Genomic DNA, 19,316 nt, shown 5'->3' with positions numbered 1-19,316 from the left:
TTCTTTCTCCTTGTGGAAATAATTCTCCTCCTGTATTAATTTTTGGCATTTTATTTTTTTTTTAACATCTCCCTTATACTGTCTGAATCTTAAGCACTAAAGAAGATCATTTTTCCTCTTGGATTTCTGATAGATAACCATCTAGATTTTTCACGCTGGACAAGTGTTGCTGATGTTAGTAACTGCTGTTTTATACTACCCTGGTCTAATTTTGATTGACTGATCATGATGTAAAGCAAATTATGACACTCTTCCATTGGTAATATTAGTAAATGTACATGATGTGTTAATATTTCACCCTTCCTCTTTCTTATAGTATGCAATAGAGAATTGTGCCACATTAATGAAAATAACTTTTTTCCACTACAGTTTAATGAATTTAAGTTTGTATCTAAGCCCTGAAACCTAAGCGGTTCATCAGCTGTGTGATGAAAAAGCTTGTACTAGCTGTGCCCCAAGTGCCAGTCAAATACAGCATGCAGGAATTATCTTGTGTTCCTCCCGTGTCCAGTAGTGATTTGAAAATTAGCTGAACAAAAGAGAGTTATTTTCAGAGAACAGAAAATGCGTAGCATTCTTAAGAGTCTTGGAGCTAGAAACAAACATGTCTCTATAGTGAAATATCTTTGTGCTAAACATGCAAACTTCTGTGGTTATGTTAGATTACTGTATTTAGTAAGACATGGACATTTTCTACTACGTAATGATGTTGTTTGTATCGTGACTTCCTTTCCTTTAACAGTTTTATAACATATGCAAATGGTAGGCAGGTAGCCTTCCTCAAGTGGTATACTATTTTCCAAAGTAAATCAAGGCTAAGACCTGAATTAAATAAAAAAACTTACTTCTAATATAAGCTTCCTTACTGTACCCTATACGTTATGCATGTATTTCATTATATACAATTGGTGTTAGGTGTTTAGAGTTCAAACTTTGTCATGTTTGTGTGTGTATGTTTTGGTTTTGGGTGTGTTTTCCCCCTCCCCTTTCCCAAAAGCAGAGAGATCCATGATAACAAATATCTCTTTGGATCATAAAAAAACCCTTGTTTTCTCAACAGACAAAGAGTATGCCATGAATACATATTGTATCAGTAATGTAGTATATACAGAGTGTGTCTCCCAATAATGATTTATATGGATTCGGCACCAATTGGTCTCAACCAGACAGAAAATTAGGACCCAGTCTAAGATGTGGAACAAGAGTTTAGTAGTAAACTTGAATCATAGCTCTGTAAAGCAACTGTACCTCACAAAGTCCAAGGAAACAATATATCAACTCAGTCTGTGTTCTTCTGAGGTATTTTCAGGCATTCCTGGGAACCAATTTTGTATTTTTCCCTCATGTAGTGGATTGCCATCCATAGTGGGTGCGATTCAGTTTTCTGGAATGCCTGCTCTCAGATTGACATCTGGTATATTAAAAGTCACAAAATGCAGATAAAGACAGGGAGAATAAAGGCACTTTAATATCTTACTATAATCTATACTAGATATTTATTTTCTACTGCCAAGCAGAAAGAACAGAAAAATACTGACTGATTTTTACCAGAACTATAATCAGACATCCACCAGTAAACATGAGTGTAGGCCAGAGGAAGGCAAAGAGGAGGCCTTTTGGGGGATAAAGTCTGCTTAAAATTACATTGGTCTGTGTTTTTCCTGGGTCATAGTAGCATGGGAAAGTCTGGTATTTTTCGAAATTGCTTGCGATTTTTTCTACTCGTGCTTTAACTTCTTTAGAGTTCTCCAACTTGTCTGGGATGTACGAGCACTGGAATAAGAAATCAAGATGATTCATTATAATGGATAATATAATACAGTGTTTGTAGTTAAGTCAGATTGAATAAAACAAACACGCTATAATAAGAATAAAACAAAAACTGTCAGAAACTTCTATGGTTTGGCTAGCATGCCTGGGGATCATCTTGGTTTCCTTATGTCCATAAGCCATTTGCCATGCTTCCCTGTTTCTGACACTGTGTCAGTGCCCTCAGTCTGGAGATTTACAGACTGGAGTAATGTTGGAAACCAATAATACATATGTACTTGAAATAAAACTGTAGTCTTTGAAACTGTCACTTTATTATTACAGTGCCAAGCTCGGATTCCTAACAGAGCTTCTAGGCACCACCACAGCAGAAATGTGTTAGTTGTGCAGAAATTCACAACTAGAAGTTCACAACTTGTCAGTGTGCAGGAAAAAGATGTCGCTTCATTGTGGACCTCTGGTTGTAAATAGTAGAAAAATAAGAGGAAAGCACAGCTGTATGAGGCTTCCTACTTGTCCTCACCACACAGAACTATTTCCACGTGTAGTAAGAATTCAAAGTTATTTATTCTTCAGTGGAAATACTATCAGACTTTGATTCACTAATATCTTGTAGTTGTTCATAACAGTTTCTTTTCTGCAATATTAATTTGTATACATAATAATGCTTAGGTGTCTTAGTCTGGAAACTGGCCAAGGCAGAAAGGGGATGGTTCCTGACCTGAAGGTTTATACTTGTAGTAATGTAAACAGTAGGTAGGAAATCAGCAAATCACCTCCCTCGTGCAGTGAGCAAGACTCTTACTTCAATCTATAGTGGATAATTGCTGCTTTGCCTCTTCATTGTATGTAGCTTTCTCTGAGATATTCACTCTGAAGATAGGCATTAGCTAGTGAAATTCTCTTCAGCATGTTTTATGCTATCAGGTTTGCACTCTATGAAACTCTAATCTGTATAATTTCTTTAAGAAGATGAGCACTTGTAGTCTCAGCATGTTTGGTTTGAATTTTGGAAGTGCTCCTGTTTTGGGCATCCAGGATCTGAATTTATGTACCCTTGGAGAGCGTTGGGCTGGAATAAGGCCTCTGAATAAGGCCCCTACTTCATCCCCTTCCCTAATTTTTCACACACCTTTAAAGCCAAATTAATACTCTGCACCCATATTTCTGTCCCACACATGGTCAGTACTCTTCCTCTGGGGAGCAGATCCCTAAAATGACTGACCAGGGGACCTCTACCACAGTACCCAGTGTCTCTGCGTTACACAGGTGCTTCCTACAGTGCCACTGCCTTCTCCATGAGTCCAGGTTTCTGCTGCCAGGGACATGGTTCAGTGGTGGTTTTGGCAGTGTGAGGTCGATGGTTGGACTCTGATCTTAAAGGTCCCTGCCAACCTAGATGATTCTATGCCATGCTGGCCAGAAACAGTTGCAGACCAAACCAAAGACAAAAGAGTTTTCTGGGTGGTCATCTTCCAAAATTACTGATTTGTTTCTCCTTTCTGTCTAAAATGTGCATCACGTTCCCAACAGCTCCCTCATTTCCTCTTTCCTGCTTCATATCACACACCTAAAATGGAAGTAAAATTGGGATTTGTACTCTTACTTTGGTCAATTTTTAACTTCAGGTCTCTTCTGTGATAATTCAACAAGAAAATGAGCAAACCACAGCTTATAAACTATTTCTTAGCATTGGTCTTTAACTTAGAGACTTACGTATTTTTAAATGTTCATAAATGTTAATATTAGAATGATAGAATGGTTGGGGTTAGAAGGGATCTTAAAGGTCATCTAGTTCTAACGCCCTGCCATGGGCAGGGACACCTCCCACTGGAGCAGGTATTCATGTTTATATATATTCAGGTTTAGCTGGTGTAATTCCTTAAAAAGTATTAAGTTAATGTTTGATGTAATGTTTAAAATAAAATCAAAACCCGTGTAATCTCTGGAATATTTTAAAAATGCCTTGGTCTAAGCATAGACTTTAACATGTAAAAGATGAACAGCTCCTACTCTTACTCTGATGCTTGGTTTTAAAAACAATCGCCCCTTCTCAAAGGTGTTAGATAGCAGCAGAGAGTAATTATTCAATCTGGCTTGCAGGTACCTTAGGATTTCTTTCTAGTGTATCTTCTGTGTGATACAGCATAACCTCTTGTCCTGAGGTTGTCAGATTAACCCACACCTGTAGACAGGGGTAAGGAAAGGTATCCTCATCCTCTAAGCCTTTGCTGTTTGGGCAAAGAACTTTGTCCATGATGTTGGCTTTGAGTACCTTGCATGTGGTTTCTGTTGTCCAGACACTACAAAAACAAAAGAAAAGGTATCACTTTTAAATGCATTAGCAGCATCTGTTGAGAGTCACATGCTGGAGATGCATCTGTGTGTGCAGGTCTGAGTGGTGGCATGGGTAGAGTTCACGGCCGCTCAATCCTGGTACAGTGAACTTTGCCCACCCTGGATCGATGGCTGCACCTGGAGAAGGGCTGCCATAGGAAAGCAGTTTTTTGTTGTTGTTTGTTACGTGTTCTGTGGTTTGACGTTAGATTCTAACCCCATCTGTAATCAGTTTCAAGTGTTATTCAAGGAAGAAAAATTGCTATGGATTTTAACGTTTGGTAGTAAATATTTGTAAGTGTGGTACAGTGCTAAAGTTTGACCTTATTGTTTGAAATCTGGATGAGCATAGTGGAGGTTCTGATGTCTCAAATATTTTGACTAATTTCATTCAAAAATTCTCAGAACACAAATCAGTTCCCATGTTTTTCTCCCCCTCTCCTTTTCTGTGTTACATGGACCTTTTGCATGAATTTGCAAAATGTGTGGCAAAAGTTCGTTTTTTGCTGTTACTTATCCCTTTTTCTCAAATACTCTCTTATTACTGATACCACAGTAAGTTTTTGCTTACAGCAGTACACTTTGGTGATAAAAAAAGGTAAAGAAATAGTCCCACTGCAGTTCTTAAGAAACTAATCTTTTTACATGTAAATGTCTTTTGTAATGTAATCAGGAGGCTGGAAAATACATAAAGTAAATGTGAATTACTCTGTTTTAAAGATAATGTTTTTCAGACATTTTCTAGATTAAGGGTGCTCTTTGCAAGAAGAGCGAGGTGGATGTACTTGTTTGCTCCATCAAAATCTTCAAGCATGAAAATCTGAGCTGCATTCTTCATCTTGTTACTTTAGTTTTTTACAAATTGGTTTTGTGTGTAGAGGCAGAACTCGCTCAATGAAATAAAAATGTGGCTAACAGTAATTTCTTCAGCATTCATCATACTCTGCAACATTTGTTGAAGGTACTAGTTTTGCATGATGGTTGATTTGAAGGGAAGATACAGACTCTTGACTGAACAATTTTACCATGACTTCTGTTGCTCAAGCTTTTATAGTTTTATTAAAAACAACACACTGTCCAGCACATGGAAAAGCCTTTTTTGTTTGTTTTACCTGTTTTTTTTTCTTTATGCAAGACTTAGTTTTCCATTGTCAAGCTTTGATAAGCATGGTTGGTTTTTATTTTAGGTATTTTCATAGTAAATGTTTTGTTTTACTCTGTTCTCATTCTAGCCCTGAGGAGGATCATTCCCTCTTTCTTGTGCTTACCTGTAAATGTCTGATGGCTTCTCGGACCCCTTTTTTCTTTCTCTTTTCTTCTGTCTTAAATTCTTATGAGCTCTTCAAAGACATATTGTTTCTTTAATGTACAACACACTAACATATATTTTGACACTGTTTTAATAATTGTATTTGCTGGCAGGAAAAAGAAATAGCTTTGTATTCATAACAAATGGCTATCATTACCTTTTAGTGTAGAATGGCACAATGGTGATCCCAATAAAAAAGTACATCATCACGGAGCACGCGACCATTCCCAGTCCCAGGCACAGGGCTCTTGTCTCCCCTCGCTTCTGTGCAGTCACCAGCTTTTTTCCCAACATGATTTAGAGTTGTGAAATCTGAATAATCTGTTTCTGGTATAAAATAAAATACAGAAAGGAGAGGGAAAACATGATTAGGATTGGCTACAGGTATTGCAGTTGTGTAACAAGTTTCTGAAATACAATGTATCCCTTGGACGAACGGTCCGATGTTTGCAAAAAGTAGAATTTAGGAAAAAAAAAAAAGCTGTCGTGTTTTTTGTTATCAGTAGACTCCTTTTTTTATTTTCTGATATCTACCATATAGTCCTGTAAAAAGTGTGTGTGTGTAGGCTAGGAGATAGGGTAGGAAAACCGGATTACTTTTTGGGAGAGTTCTGTTAACTGCCCAATTGTCCTCAGCCTTAATTCAGTCTCTTTTATGTTGCTGCTTTCTCTGAAGTAAGAGAGACTGTGTTGCGTATTGGCAAAGGCTACATGAAGGGAAAATACTCTGACAGTAGAATACATTTTACGTTACGCCTTTTCTTCTGGATTAGTCTGAAATATGGTTGTCTTATTTCAAAAGAGATGAAACAATGTAAAATTTAACATTTGAGATGCCTGGTTCTGACTTCTGAATGTTTGTTGTTTGGCCTTGCCCATTTGGGGATGCTCAAAACTTGATGTCCAACCAAATAGTGGAGAAAAGCTGCATTTTCTAGATGGAAGGAGTATGATGTCACCAACCACAACTGAACAGGATTAGAAAACACAGCAGTTAAAACTGCTCTCATTTCACCACAAGCACAGGGTCAGGACTACTGCTGGTGCTACTGGGAGAATGCAAATTGTGAAGTGTTGGTGTAACACTGGAGGAACTCTTAGGCAGAGATATTTGAACCTGAGCTCGGGAGTGATTGGCATTTTCCCCCCTCTCCCTTGACAAATAGCATTTTAAATTATCTTGCCAATTCTTTGATAAAGAGAATATAAAAATAGCTGTGAATCCATGTGCCACTAAATCAGTATGACTGATGTACAGGATTAATATATAAATGAGCCATAACAGTCACCGAGAGTTCAACCCATCACCAGTATCTGTTGCACTCGCAGCTGTAACTGAAGGTTTGTGGGGTTGCGATTTTTTTCATGAAAACATGGTACAAGCCATAGTTATGGTAAATGATGAGACTGGCAAGATTTGTGTGGGGTTTTTTGGGAGAAGGGGGAAAACAGAGCAAAAGAAGGAAGAGAAAAATATGTAATATACCTGCCAAAACAGGTTTCAGTCCTGTTCTCATGTGCAAGATGATGGTACATATCTTCATGCAGTAGCTGGTGCATTTTCAGGATCTCGGCTTCAAGTGTGCGCAACTATTTAGTGTTTATCCTTACAGGCTGGCCTTCAGGGTGGAGCGGTGTCTGCCTAAATCCACCTGTGTTCAGCTAAGTAATGGACTAAATACCAAGACTTAAGCTTAGCTACAGTGTAAGACGAACACAAGCCAAAGTTAACAAACAGGCTCTTCAGGTTAACCATGAGGGATATGGTCTCCAGCTGCTCCAGGCTGGCAGATCTGTGGTGTTACTCAGGGTGGAGGACAACACTGAGTTTGGTGAAAGACGAGACAAAGACCATCAGCTCTTGAAAGAAAGAATGTGAATATAATCTGAATGTTGTGTTCTTTCCTATTAGTTCCCTTTTTCACTGGTAAAAGTGCCTTACTTCGACTGATTAATGATCAAAGTAAAAAAGTATTTGAAATGCTACTGTATTTAGATTACTGTAACACCTGAATTAGTGTTATTAACAATAAAAATATAGAAGACTATGGACAGTAAACCAGCTTTGGTCGTTTAGCATAACTTGGGGCTAGTTACAGGTTTTTTTCAAGTATATATTTTGAAGTTGCTAGTACAGGATGCAAAAATGAAAGGCTGTTCTGAGGTTTCCTTCAGAACAGAAGGAGGTGGTGTTGTTGGAATACTGAATTTTGTCCAGTTCCATATTTAATTCCACTTTAAATAAAACATGAATATCTGCTGTGAATTTTGCATACAGCATTTTAAGGGGAACTGTTTTTCTGATGATCGTGTATAATTCACAAGCATCGTAAGTTGGAAATTGCCATAAGAGGAACCTTACCTCCTTACTGGTATTTGAGTTTAATACAGAATGTGAGCAAATGCCCTTAAATAAGGCTGTATTGTGGTGTTCTTGGTCTATGGTGCTATAAATAGAACACGTGGCATCAAGCACTGTTGGTGTGCTTGCACTGTGCCTCTATGCTTGTGTATAACCATGCGCACCCCACAAGGAAACTTGGGTAAATGTCAGTAGTGACTGTTCCTTGGAAACTTCTATTGTTTCTTCTAGTTCTGTGGGGGAGAAGTGGAAATAGCATTTTCAAAAACAAAAGAATTTAAAAATATTTAAATTATTGGAACACCGTACAACACAGCACCTTAAGACCAGTTGATGTTAAACTGACTCTCCTTTACCTATTGCGCAGCTTGGTCAGAGCGGAAAATGGAATAAAAGAGCATCATTGGTCCTGGAGCACAGGCCCTTAGAACATGTGGTACCTGAGTGGTAGCTCCTTATAACACAGTGGGAAGCTAATGATACATAAGTGAAAACCTGCATTGTTAGCAAGAAAGTTTTACGTACGGTAACAATAATTAATCTTTAATTAGCTCTGTGGGAAAATGAAAAAGTGAAAGATTGGTACTGCCACCATGATTATGGAAAACTAGTGGCCTAGTGCTGTTAATCTCTTGAGTTTTAGATGAACCATAATGTTTACATAGCTGTCCCAGTTACACTGAGAAATAGTGGGGTAATAGTGTTACATGCAAAACAAGAACTGTGGGACTATTACAACAAAAAACTAATACGAGATGTAATTGCCCCATCAGTCTGCTTCAATGTCAGCCACAAACGCAGCAGAAGTACCAGTAAGCTTATCCTTCCTAATCATCTTAAAGTGTTAGACTACCTCTTTAAGACACATAAGGAATTTGTATGTCTAAATTGGAAATTTTCACAAGTGGCCAAGAGGTTTTCCCAGCACAATGCAGTGTTGTTCCCCATCCTGACACCAGCCGGGCCGCCTGACCCCAGTTCTCTGCATGGGCTGCTGGGTGACCCTGTTTGCCTCTGCTTCCCAAGTTCAGATGCCTGCTCCGCCCCAAAGAGAATAAGGGCATATGAATTATGCAGAGAATGTTAACAAGAAAGATTGGTCTAAAAATATCTCACTGAGTGCTTCTATAAACCTGGCTAGGTCTTTAGGCAGTGTAAATCAGAGGTGCTCGCGTCACTGTTGTGTTGCTGCACCAGATTAGCTGTAAATGTGGTCCCTAAAACTGAAATACGTACTTCCTGCAGTATTTTTTTTATGCTTTAAAACATAGAACACCAGAAAAATCTGTAACACTATTTCATGCATGCACAGAATAATTTAAGTGGAAACCGAAGTTAGTGAAGGAAACCCCATGTGCATTTTTTCTTCTTTCACATATAAATATTCTTATGTTCTTGTGCTGAAAATCCTGCATTTTCTGGCTCTCAAGACAAGGGAATACTGCATGCATATAGAAAAACATATTTATTTGGTATTTCCCCAGTGTTTAAAAGGTTAATTTTTTTCAGATTAAAAATTATTCTCTTCTGTCTCCTAGCTCTGTCAGTGTATATCAGGAGGAATGTTGAAAGAGCTAATTAAGTGTTTTCTCTGACAAAATTGTTAAATCTTTTAAAAATGAAGCACTGCAGAGGACTTGATTGGCCCAGGAAGTCTCTGAGCGTATTTGAATTGGACTATGTATAATGTGGGTTTTAGTCTGGCCTTCAAGAGGAAATCTAAATGTATCTTTGGCACTGAAGATTGTGGGGTGCCTCCATAATTATTAGGAAAATATAAGCTCCAAATCTTTTCATAATGTTCCCTCTCCCTAATCTTCTTCTTCAGTCTAGTTAAATTATACAGTACATTAGCTGTGCAATTTCAATGTATAATCACTGCATTGACAGCTGCTGGTGATAATCCTAGGGATGCCATCTGCTCAGGTTTGGAATAGTCCCCTGTTTTGATTAGTAGACATGTTTGATACTCAGCGGGAAGTCTCTGCCACCTCCTCCCCCATCTCTCGAGGAGTTTCCAGTGCTGTGACCTCCGTGAGTTCAGATGGCACCTCTCTCTTGAGCTGTTCCAGGCTGCTTTTAGCTTGGGTATGGCAGCATCAGTAGCATTGATGAATTCATCTTGCTCACTTGCAGAAGAAAGGGTGCTAAACTCTTATCTCGGCTTTAAATTGGGAATAAATACTAACAGTGAGCTAGTAATTTTTTTTGAGCTGGTTTATCCTACACCATATGCTGAATTTCTAGTGAGCATTTATGTACTGCTTTCATATGAGCATCAAGTGCTAATAATACATCACACCAAGAACAGTGATGCAAGTCATCCGTATCTCTAAAGCGATGAGGAGATTTTAAGCTGGTCTGGACCCTTCGGCCTTTACTGCGTCCGCTTACAAAATAGCTGTCTGCTTTCTCCTATCAAGTGCCAACTTAATAGTCATTTTGTTTTATTCCCAAAACACCTTGAGTGGACAACATAAAAAATGCTGGCTTTGCTGGGCGTGTAAGAAGAGCATAGTATTCGTTTTCAGTTTATTGGCCAAGTACTTTGTGTGGCAACCAGAAGGCAATCATAAGCTTTATACGAATGTGAGCTCTGTAGTGGTTACGCTGCTGTGGCAGAGATGCCCAGCTTATGTATTTACTACTGCCTCTGAGTAGAATTAGTTTGGTCGCTCACACTTCCCTCCCTATTTCCATGAGTGTTTTAATACTGCTTAGGTGGTTCTTCCTTTCTGATTCAATCCTGCCCTCATCCTTTTCTCATCATCTGCCCCACCGCTTACACCCCGGACAACAGGCCTGAAGTCCAAACTACATTTGCATTGGCACTTGCTTCTCTTCTCCCCCACCCCACCCCCTGTTTCCTACCCTAGCGTTTTTAAGCATTTCTTGCATCTCTGCCTTTGCCAGGGGTCCTGGGGCCAGGGAACGCCAGTTTCGTTCATTGCAAATTGATAAGAACCCATTACTAAAAAGCATTTTGGGCATCTGGGACCAGAAATACTGTGTGTATTACAGAATAAGGTGATGCTGAACCTTGATGGAAATGCGCACAGAAAAGAAGATTGTGCCATGTACTTACGCAGCTGTCTTGAAAACCTGAAGTAGCAATATTTTGACTGGGTAACTTGACACAACTACATTTATTTTATGAAATATGCTCTATCATTTTGCTTATTAAAAACTGTTTACCTGATGTGGCACAGTTGTTTAAGAGTAATTCTGTTAGCTTTTAAACCTGGGGGTTCTTTAAAAAAAAGAAAAAAGTTACTTGCTCAGTTAGCAGTTCTGAAGTTTTTCTCGAGTGCTGCTTTTGGATTCTGTGTAGTACAGGGCTGCACAGAATGCATCAATTTAAGAGTAGATTTCAGGGAAGCCTGCAAGAGTTCAAGTACGTGGTTTCTCTCTAACTTAGAGGTAGACAAGCAAGCACAGCCTTTAAAGGAATACTGAACACCCAAAGCCATGAAACTCCTAAGAGTAAAGGTGTATGTATTTACCATTAAAATGCATAAAAGCTATGATCTCATATGGGCTGCAGACTCCTAAGATTCCGTTGTTTGTGAAAATATTACCGTTACCTTTGCTAGTAATTATGGAGAATTATCAGATTGATTCCAGTTACAAAAGAGAGAACAACTTAACTTTTCTGTAGCCTATGGGCTATCTGGGCTGTCCTCCACAGTGATGCAGATTTAGAAAGATTGTTTCTTCCAAAAACACTGTACTTTTCAAAACCCAAAGCTATTTTGCACGCTCCTAAGAAAAAATGGTTGCTTAGAAATATACTTACTGTTTTTGATGAAATGCTTCTTTCTCTGATGAAAAAGCTTCTGTTACATGTCAGACTTGGGATAGTACTGGGACTTTTTGCTGAAAGGGATTTTTATTATTTGTTTTTCCTTTCCTGTACTTCTCTGTGTTTGCTTTGCTGTGGCTGAACTCCTAGCTTGGTTCCCCTATTACGAAGCTTTCTGTAACCATAAATGGTAAGGTATGAAAGAGCACTGTGCTTTTTGAGATTAATTGCTGAAAACCAGGAAGCCGCAATACTAAGACCAACTACAGTTTAAGAGACTGAATTTTCTCATACCCTAGGGCCCCCTTACCACATATCCCAGTAGATGTGTCTTAAGCTGTGGTCCTACTCCTTTTGTACAGCTTTATAGTTCAGAAATATAGTATGTCTTTTGGGTGAGATTTAAGGAACTGACTCTATCAATGACCAGTGGTACTGATTTTTAATACCTAAGCTATTAACAGCTGGGTGTGAATGTTTTGTTGCCACTAGTTTTGATCAGTTTGTGTGCAACAGATGCTAGAATTTTGGCTGTATATCAGAGCCTTATAGAAAAGAACAAAGCATCTATCATGCCATAGATATATTCGTGTACAGCATGTTCCTCTAGCCAAAACGCCAAGTCTGCTTCTGGGACATATAAATAGATGACTTCTAGCGCAGAGAGCTTCAGAGAAGAGCTAAAATAGTATATTTTTTTGATAAAGGAAAACTCCTCTTATTGGGAGACTAAAGGAATTGAAATGAGTTAATTCAGTAAAAGCATTAAGAGTGTTCTGTGTATTGTAAACAAGGGTAGGATCCTCTCCACCCTGCTTTAGCTATCTAATAATTAGCTTTTTCGGCTTAACCTGGTCTTCTGGGTTTGCTTTTGGTAAAAGATTTGAAGTTGACGTGTTAAGAGACTTCATGCTGGCTGAAGATAACAGATGAATCTTCCCCAAAAGGACCTTTTCTATTATTATTGATGCAGAAGAGAGCACACAAAGCTAACTTGGATTTAGATAACTGTTCTGTTAGACACTTAAAGCTAAGTAAGATGAAGCCCACTACTATCATCTAGATCAGAAAGATTTATGATCATAGTCATTTTTTAATATTTGAGAAGTGATGTAGCTAAATTTAAAGAATGACATTTGAAGGTTGGGGAAAAATACATTATGAACAAAACTTATTCCCAGCTAAAAAATGATCTGGTTGGGTGGAGTTTTCTATCATCTCTTGATACTTACGAAAAAAGGCTGGTGATTTCAAAGATGCAGGCTTTGGCTCAAGCAGAAGTTGGGCTTTTCATGGGAATTTATTAAAAGTGATTTTTGGGCTGTGTGATTTGTGAGTCAGGTTAGAAAACAAGGTAACCCCTGCTGACTGAAACTCATCTATCTCCAACTCTGGCTGCCTCTTCTGCCTGCTTTTCATAACTCTAATGGCTAATACACATGGATCAATTTTTAACTGCCTCGCTAAGGAGTTCTGTTGCAAAATTAACACAAAACTTGTGGAATTCTACACGCAAAACAGAGATTACATTTTTAAAGTTCCTCAGTGTACTGAAGGCAGCGGTGGTAGAGTGCTTTGGCTCGGTTTGAGGTGCACTGGTGATTTATTTGAATAGACAGAAGCGATGCTCCAAGTCTGGTGCTACGTTACCTTTTGCTTGTTTCTTTTCTGCTCACGTACACTGCAGACGTACAAGTCCAGGCATCCACTGGCTCTTGGAGAACTAACCCAATAAAATAAGTTAAAGGGAGGTGTTGGGCTGATATCCACTTCTAACCTCGGGATATTTTGATGTGCCACTGACCTGTACTGAATAATGGGTACGCATGAGAGCTGTATCAGTGGTAAAGCCAAATGTTTGCTATATTATAAACTCTAATTCCACATTACAGTTTAAAATACCTTCTGTCTTATTAAAATCACATAGAATATTTTAATTTTTCACAACCTGAGGAGAGGGATGAAAAAAGGAACAATCTGTTGATTGAAATCACCACGTGCTTTTGCCTTGGCACTCCTTTTCCTTGCAGGAGCTGCAGTACTTGCTTTTCCTCTAGCCTTGCTCCTGGCTATCACAGTGGGACGCCATGAACCCTCTCACTTTCTTGTTCAAGGCAGGATTTCCCTGGTCTCAGAGGAGCATGGGACCAGCTGTAGCCTCTGCACGAGGATCTGCTGCTGGGACACTAATCGCTGCTTGTTTGTAAGCTACATAACTGTTGATGCAGAGTTTCTCCTGGCTTTACACCGACCCAGAGAGGAGGTGCGGGTCACTGCTGGGAAGGCCGAGTACCTGAGAGTACTCTTTGAGTATCGGTGGCAGAACAGATTGAGGCCAGCTAGGGTCAGCTGGAGCTAAAGGCAGATCATTTTGCAAATAATAGTTTTAGCCAAGATTAAAAATATTGCAAGGGCCTTCCCAAGCTTTGATTGAGGTGCTGTTTTAATGTTTGATCCCTGACTATAACTGGGGGAAGAAAAAGGGAAGACAAACAATGTCAGAGTAGACTTTTCTGAACTTCAAATACTTTATTTTGAATTGAACAAGTTTTATTTTCAATGTCTTGCTTCCCACCCTTGCAGGTGTGTGTTAGTTCAGAGGACTCATAACCCTCCCAAGGAATTGAACTGACTTTGCTGTGATTCAAGGAAGCTTGAGAGAGCCTGGTTCTACTCCACTTGCTACTGAACAGTTTGTTGTTGTAACATCACATGAATTAAACTTATTTTGTGTTTGCACGTGACCTGTTACGCATTAGGCTGTCGTATGTAACAAGTGGATCCTGCTGGAAGTCCTAGTCAGATTATATGAATAGTGTATGCAGGCAAGCAGAAGTGATATGAATTTGCAAACTGTGGACTCCCTTTTGGCTCTAATGTAAAGAGCTGTTTGGGAGTTAAAAAGTGGGGGGAGAAAGCAGTATGTTTGTCAGTACTGCTTATACCATTCTTCTAAGTTGATCATCCATAAGGGTTGTTTTCATGTTAGGGCATAAGAAAAACTTACTGGCTGTGAGACAGAGCCAGTTTAATAAGTATTGCTGTTTTATTTCCAGGACTTTCTGTTGCTTCTAAAGAATCAGTGAGCTGTGAAATGAAAACAGTTGTTTGGATCTTCGTAGAGCCCTGCAAAGTTATTAGCTCCCCCATTCCTAATTGAAACATATTCATAGTGTAGTACATTGTTATTTTTAATGGGAATCATAAAGAGAAGCTGTGGCTCTTGAACAAGGAACAGTCACATACTAAAAATGATGTGAGTTGGAAGGAGAGGGATGTCCTAAGTGTTGGCATGTCTAAATCAGGCACAGGCAAACTTTAGGATTCAGCTGCTTTCTTGTAAGTAACTAAACTAACAAACTGCTTGCTGGATTTGCTGGTAACTCACCAGTTTCATGGTGGCTGAGGGAGTCCTCAGAACTTGTCACGTAAGCAGGGATTTTGAATTGTTTGTTTGGCCTCAACTTCACAGCGTGGTGGTTGTGTGATTGTGATGATTCCCTGAGTGAAAGGTAGCTGTGCCGTCCTGGGCCTCCCTGCAGTGTGCTGTACCTGTAGTAGAGCATAATGCTGCGGTAGGACTTCATTTTTCTCTGAAGTTACTGAGAAATCTCTTACTGCTGTGTCTTGAAACTGAACTTAGAGTATATGCTTAACTGTTTGCTGCATCCAGCTCTCTTGGACACATGTATTAACTGATTTCAGAGAAAAAGGGCTTGGTTTTCAATCAGAGAATAAGTGTATAGGCTCTTTCTCAGTTCAGATCTTGTATGTTTAATCAGTTCTTAAAAACGTTATTCCAGATAGAAGAGCCATCATTATTGCGGAAAAAGAAAAAAACAACAAAAAAACCCTCAAAAAACTATCCACCACCATAAAAAAACCTCCAAAGCAAACAAGCAAATGCACACCACATTGTATAGAACTTTCAATTGTGAATTCACAAGTATTTTACAAAGGGAGGTCACTATTTTTTATCCTTGATTTATTAGATGGGCGCAAGGGGATAACTGCCTTCGCCTGGCAAGTGAGAGCAATTAGATGGCTGTGTTTGTGCGTTTCTGCACTGTGCTCCCTCCAGTTTGTAGTTTAGAAGTACGGGGAGGCATGGAGGTTGCTCTGAGACCGTGGCCTCTTCCACCTTACTCCTTTTATTTGTCACAGTGACTTGTGCTATCTCACTGTTATATGTAGCAAGCAAACCTGAATAACAAATTTTCATCATAGTCAGGAATTGGTGTTGTCTGCCTTTGCCTGAAAGTGTGTCTCAGGCATGTAATGCACATCACATTACGCTTGATGCTGATGGGAACTTTATACAAAGACTGAGTAGTGTCTGATTTCAGGCAAACACAAGCTGCTAGGAACATAGACTAATGGTCAGCTTCTCAGGTTCGGGTTAACTACAACACAGAGCAAATACAAGGCCTTTCTTGAACTTGTGAACTTAGTACAGCAACTCTCTGATACAATAAAGTATGAAATATGGTATACAGGTACCATGTGCTCATGCTGGGAGACATAAGCATTACCACATAATCAGGGCCGATGCTTCTCTAAGGTAGTAAGGAGGGCTGACTCTGGTAATGTTGTTGCTAACAGTCTCTGCTGTCATCTGCGAAGTTGGTTTCTGCAGTGGAATGGCTGAACCTTCTCTGTTCAGTGTTCGTACTGTATCTGAAAGAAGGACTTTCAACTCCTCATCTATGGAATGGGAACAATAATTCCTTTCTTAATATCCTAAGGCCAAATGCGTTAATGAAATGTAATTTCATAATGGAAAGCACTCAGTATATTAGCTGAGTATAACTCAGTAAGTAATCTGGCCAATGACAGGAAAATCGGTTTGTTTGGGTTTCTTTCCCTGTTTGGTGTTTTTTGTTGGTTTTTTTTTTTTTTTTACCTATTGGATAGTTCGCTAGGCTGACAAAATGCAGGCAGAAAAGAGGAGAAATGCAAAGAAGCTTTCACAAAATAAGATATTTAGACGTGACAGTCTGTGATGTTAAGTAAGACTCTAGGAAATGTTATTTCTGAGCAGATGAGTAGAATTGCACAGTATTGTATAGGAGCAGAGATGAGAGAGTAGCTGTTACAACTCTCTTATTTTTTGAAACTAAGCAGAGGTCCTGTATTTCTGCCTAACAAACCTCAGGTAGCAGTATGGCTCTGTGCAGTCTAACAGGTTATGGATATGTCAGACCTGCTGCATATGCAATTGCCAGATAAGCACCTTAAGTTAAGCGAATGCAGCATGCTCTGCATGGTTTAATTTGCTGCCCAAGTTCTGGACATCAGGCAGCCTGGTTATAGTGAGTCATATAGAAATGATGATAACTCTTTTCTTTACTGACTGGAGGGAGAAACTCTGTGTTTTGGGGAGCCTGGATATTACAAACTGGAGTACAAGGCATATAGCATAGGTATTATTTTGTTGTTTCTTATCAAACAATACTTTGAAGTCAGGGCAGTTGGTATGGTTCACGTGAACTACCTGTTGAAATCCCACAGTTGGAGGATCCCACTGCTGCCTGCTGTGATCCCTGATGCCATTGCTCCCTTTGCTGGGAGCTCTGCTCCCTGACCTGCTGCTGTTATTACTGTAAGAGGTGCTTCCTTCTTTGTCCATCCATGCTCGCGCATGGACACACTTTACTGCTCGCACACCTTTCCTGCTCCCCTGTGTGGGGAAAGGGGGATTGAGAGGGAATGTGCTCAGCTTCCTATATTCCCCAAATACACGAAACTCTAAGTGTATCAGCCTTGCTGCAGTGAGTTATGAAGTCTCCAGAAAAGAGATACAAAACCTGCTGGTGGAAAGGGTGATGTTCCTCTTTTTCCAGAATTAAATTGCTTAAAGGCAGGATAAATAAGAAAAAAAATCAAATGGAAGTATATTATGGAATGCCCTTTGTTTCTCTTCTGCATGTGTTCTATATAGAACAGTCCACAATTCCTTTTTTCTTTCTTTTGCCCAAAGACAGATTGATATAAGGAATTAAAGTAAATCTTCTTTTCCTTAACATTCTTCTTTTGTTGCAGAAAGTTACTGTAAATGAGACTGTCGTCTATAAATAATAGCATTGATCTTGTGTTCCCTGAAGCAGTTAAACTTCCTTTTAGAGTGCAGTCCTAAAATCTAGGCATTTTATGTGCTTTACTGTACACTTTTCATGAAAGTAACATGATTACTTTGAGCTCTTCCTTTACCTGGGGAATTTTAATCCATTTCAAAGTAACGTTGCCCCAAGAAGTTAACGGCAGATAAGTTTTAGGCTTATGGAGCAATTTCCACCGTGATTAAAAACTCAAATGAACCATTGGTAGCAGAGACCATTAATTCTGAGTGTGTAGAAGAGGAGGTGATGCAAGCTACTACTACAGCAACCTGGTGCCAGGCTTCTCCATAGTTTGTGGTGGGTCTCAGCTGAAGAGTGCCTGACGTACACGGCAGAGGAGGGGAACACTGTTTGTGATTTCTATTTTTGCAGATTCACTGGTTGAAGCACATATACTCTGTGCTGATGCAAAGAAACAAAAGTCTCAGCTGCTCTGTGTGTGGAAAATGGGAGGGGAGTGCTGGAGAGAATGGCTGAGAAATGGTCTTATTCACACATCAGAAGCCCTAACTTCTTATCTTGACAGAATAGAGGCAGAAATAGAAGTAATTTTCAAACTGCACCTTTTCTAACTGGTCATGCTTTTGGGTGGGCAGTATTTTTATTCTGTAATCTTGGTCTCTGTGCTTCCGGTACAATTTTTTTGCTTGCTTTATTGATAACTGAAGATTGAAATATCAAGACGAGGCATGGATACTAGGCAGGAGGAGCAATTTTTCAAGGCAGGCAAAGACAGAAGATTCTATGTGATGCTTGGTCATTTCAGTGTCACTTTTTTCTCCAGGTTTACTGCGGTGTTGTCTTCTCTTGGTGCAGCACCCGGCTGTCGCTCTGACATCCTGGTTGCCAGAAATTGTGGTGAAACAAATGGTTCTTGTGTCACATAGATGTGTTTGCACCTCAGAGAAAGGCAAAAAATTGCTCCTGGAAATTCCTTAACATCCACATCCTCTACCACAGAGAGCTAAAAGGAGTTCTGTGAGCAAATTTACATTCCTCAAAGAGAAAAGGGGAAGGAAAGCTGAGCAAAAGAAATTATTTGATCCACTAGGACATACATCCTTTTGGAAATTATATATAGGCTATATTTGAACACAGACTTCTTCCTTGAGTTCTTCTCCCCCACCAGGAAGACTTGAGAGTATACCTGCATGGAATAAATTCAGCTTGCATAGGTTTAATTACACTGCATTGACTTCCCTTTCTAATAAAAACATGCTTCAGTGTGTAAATTCTTCCTCCTCTTGATAATTATATGTAAATCAAATTGATAGGAAAATCAATTGAAATTTGATTTAGCTTTGCCAGTCATCTCGGGCTGAGTTGTCAGTCTTCAAAGACGTGCATGAAATGTGTGCTGTTAAAGGAAATAGCACTAATTCTTTTTGTGAGGAAAAGAAACCAACGGACTATATTCTGTAACTGTCACATTTCCTTACTTTAACTGTATATTTCTCCCTTGGAAGCTACTGTTTTCACTGTTGGTGTTTATTTTCTTGGTTTCTGTGTTATTGCTGCTGACCTTGCAGTGTTGTGAGAAGGAATGGACGGATGAACCAAGCTAGAAACCTGTGACAATTGGGAGGAATTTGATGTTTGTGCCTACCATCTGCAGGT

The 19,316-nt window shown here is 39.3% G+C and overlaps 2 protein-coding genes across 3 annotated transcripts in view; one reads left to right on the top strand and one right to left on the bottom strand.

Moving 5' to 3' along the window:
* KCNIP1 (potassium voltage-gated channel interacting protein 1) overlaps window positions 1-19,316 on the top strand; it is a 427,878-nt gene that overhangs the window by 31,771 nt on the left and 376,791 nt on the right. The gene's annotated exons all lie outside the window — the stretch shown is intronic.
* Window positions 1,474-11,735, bottom strand: KCNMB1 (potassium calcium-activated channel subfamily M regulatory beta subunit 1). 2 transcript variants are annotated; one of them, XM_063349505.1, is made up of 5 exons: window positions 11,575-11,735; window positions 5,574-5,743; window positions 4,046-4,073; window positions 3,878-3,955; window positions 1,474-1,773 (listed from the first exon to the last, which is right to left on the bottom strand). In XM_063349505.1, the coding sequence occupies exons 2-5, from the start codon at window positions 5,708-5,710 to the stop codon at window positions 1,504-1,506; spliced, it is 513 nt and encodes a 170-aa protein (XP_063205575.1). In that variant the 5' UTR covers window positions 5,711-5,743; window positions 11,575-11,735; the 3' UTR covers window positions 1,474-1,503. The 2 variants fall into 2 exon arrangements, with proteins under 2 accessions (XP_063205575.1, XP_063205573.1); XM_063349503.1 differs by having other exon boundaries at window positions 3,878-4,073.

The sequence above is a fragment of the Chroicocephalus ridibundus genome, chromosome 11, assembly GCF_963924245.1.
Source record: "Chroicocephalus ridibundus chromosome 11, bChrRid1.1, whole genome shotgun sequence".
In the NCBI taxonomy this organism is placed as follows: domain Eukaryota; kingdom Metazoa; phylum Chordata; class Aves; order Charadriiformes; family Laridae; genus Chroicocephalus; species Chroicocephalus ridibundus.
Note: the sequence above shows the minus strand (reverse complement) of the source record. Positions and strands in the feature narration are given on the sequence as shown.

What these genes read in the sequence shown, in the direction of transcription:
- KCNMB1 (XM_063349503.1), bottom strand. Translation starts at nt 5,710, where the DNA reads ATGTTGGGAAAAAAGCTGGTGACTGCACAGAAGCGAGGGGAGACAAGA. An exon ending in GTGCCATTCTACACTAAAAG is followed by an intron (nt 4,074 to 5,573) that starts GTAATGATAGCC and finishes TTGTTTTTGTAG; the next exon opens with TGTCTGGACAACAGAAACCA. An exon ending in CACTAGAAAGAAATCCTAAG is followed by an intron (nt 1,774 to 3,877) that starts GTACCTGCAAGC and finishes TTCTTATTCCAG; the next exon opens with TGCTCGTACATCCCAGACAA.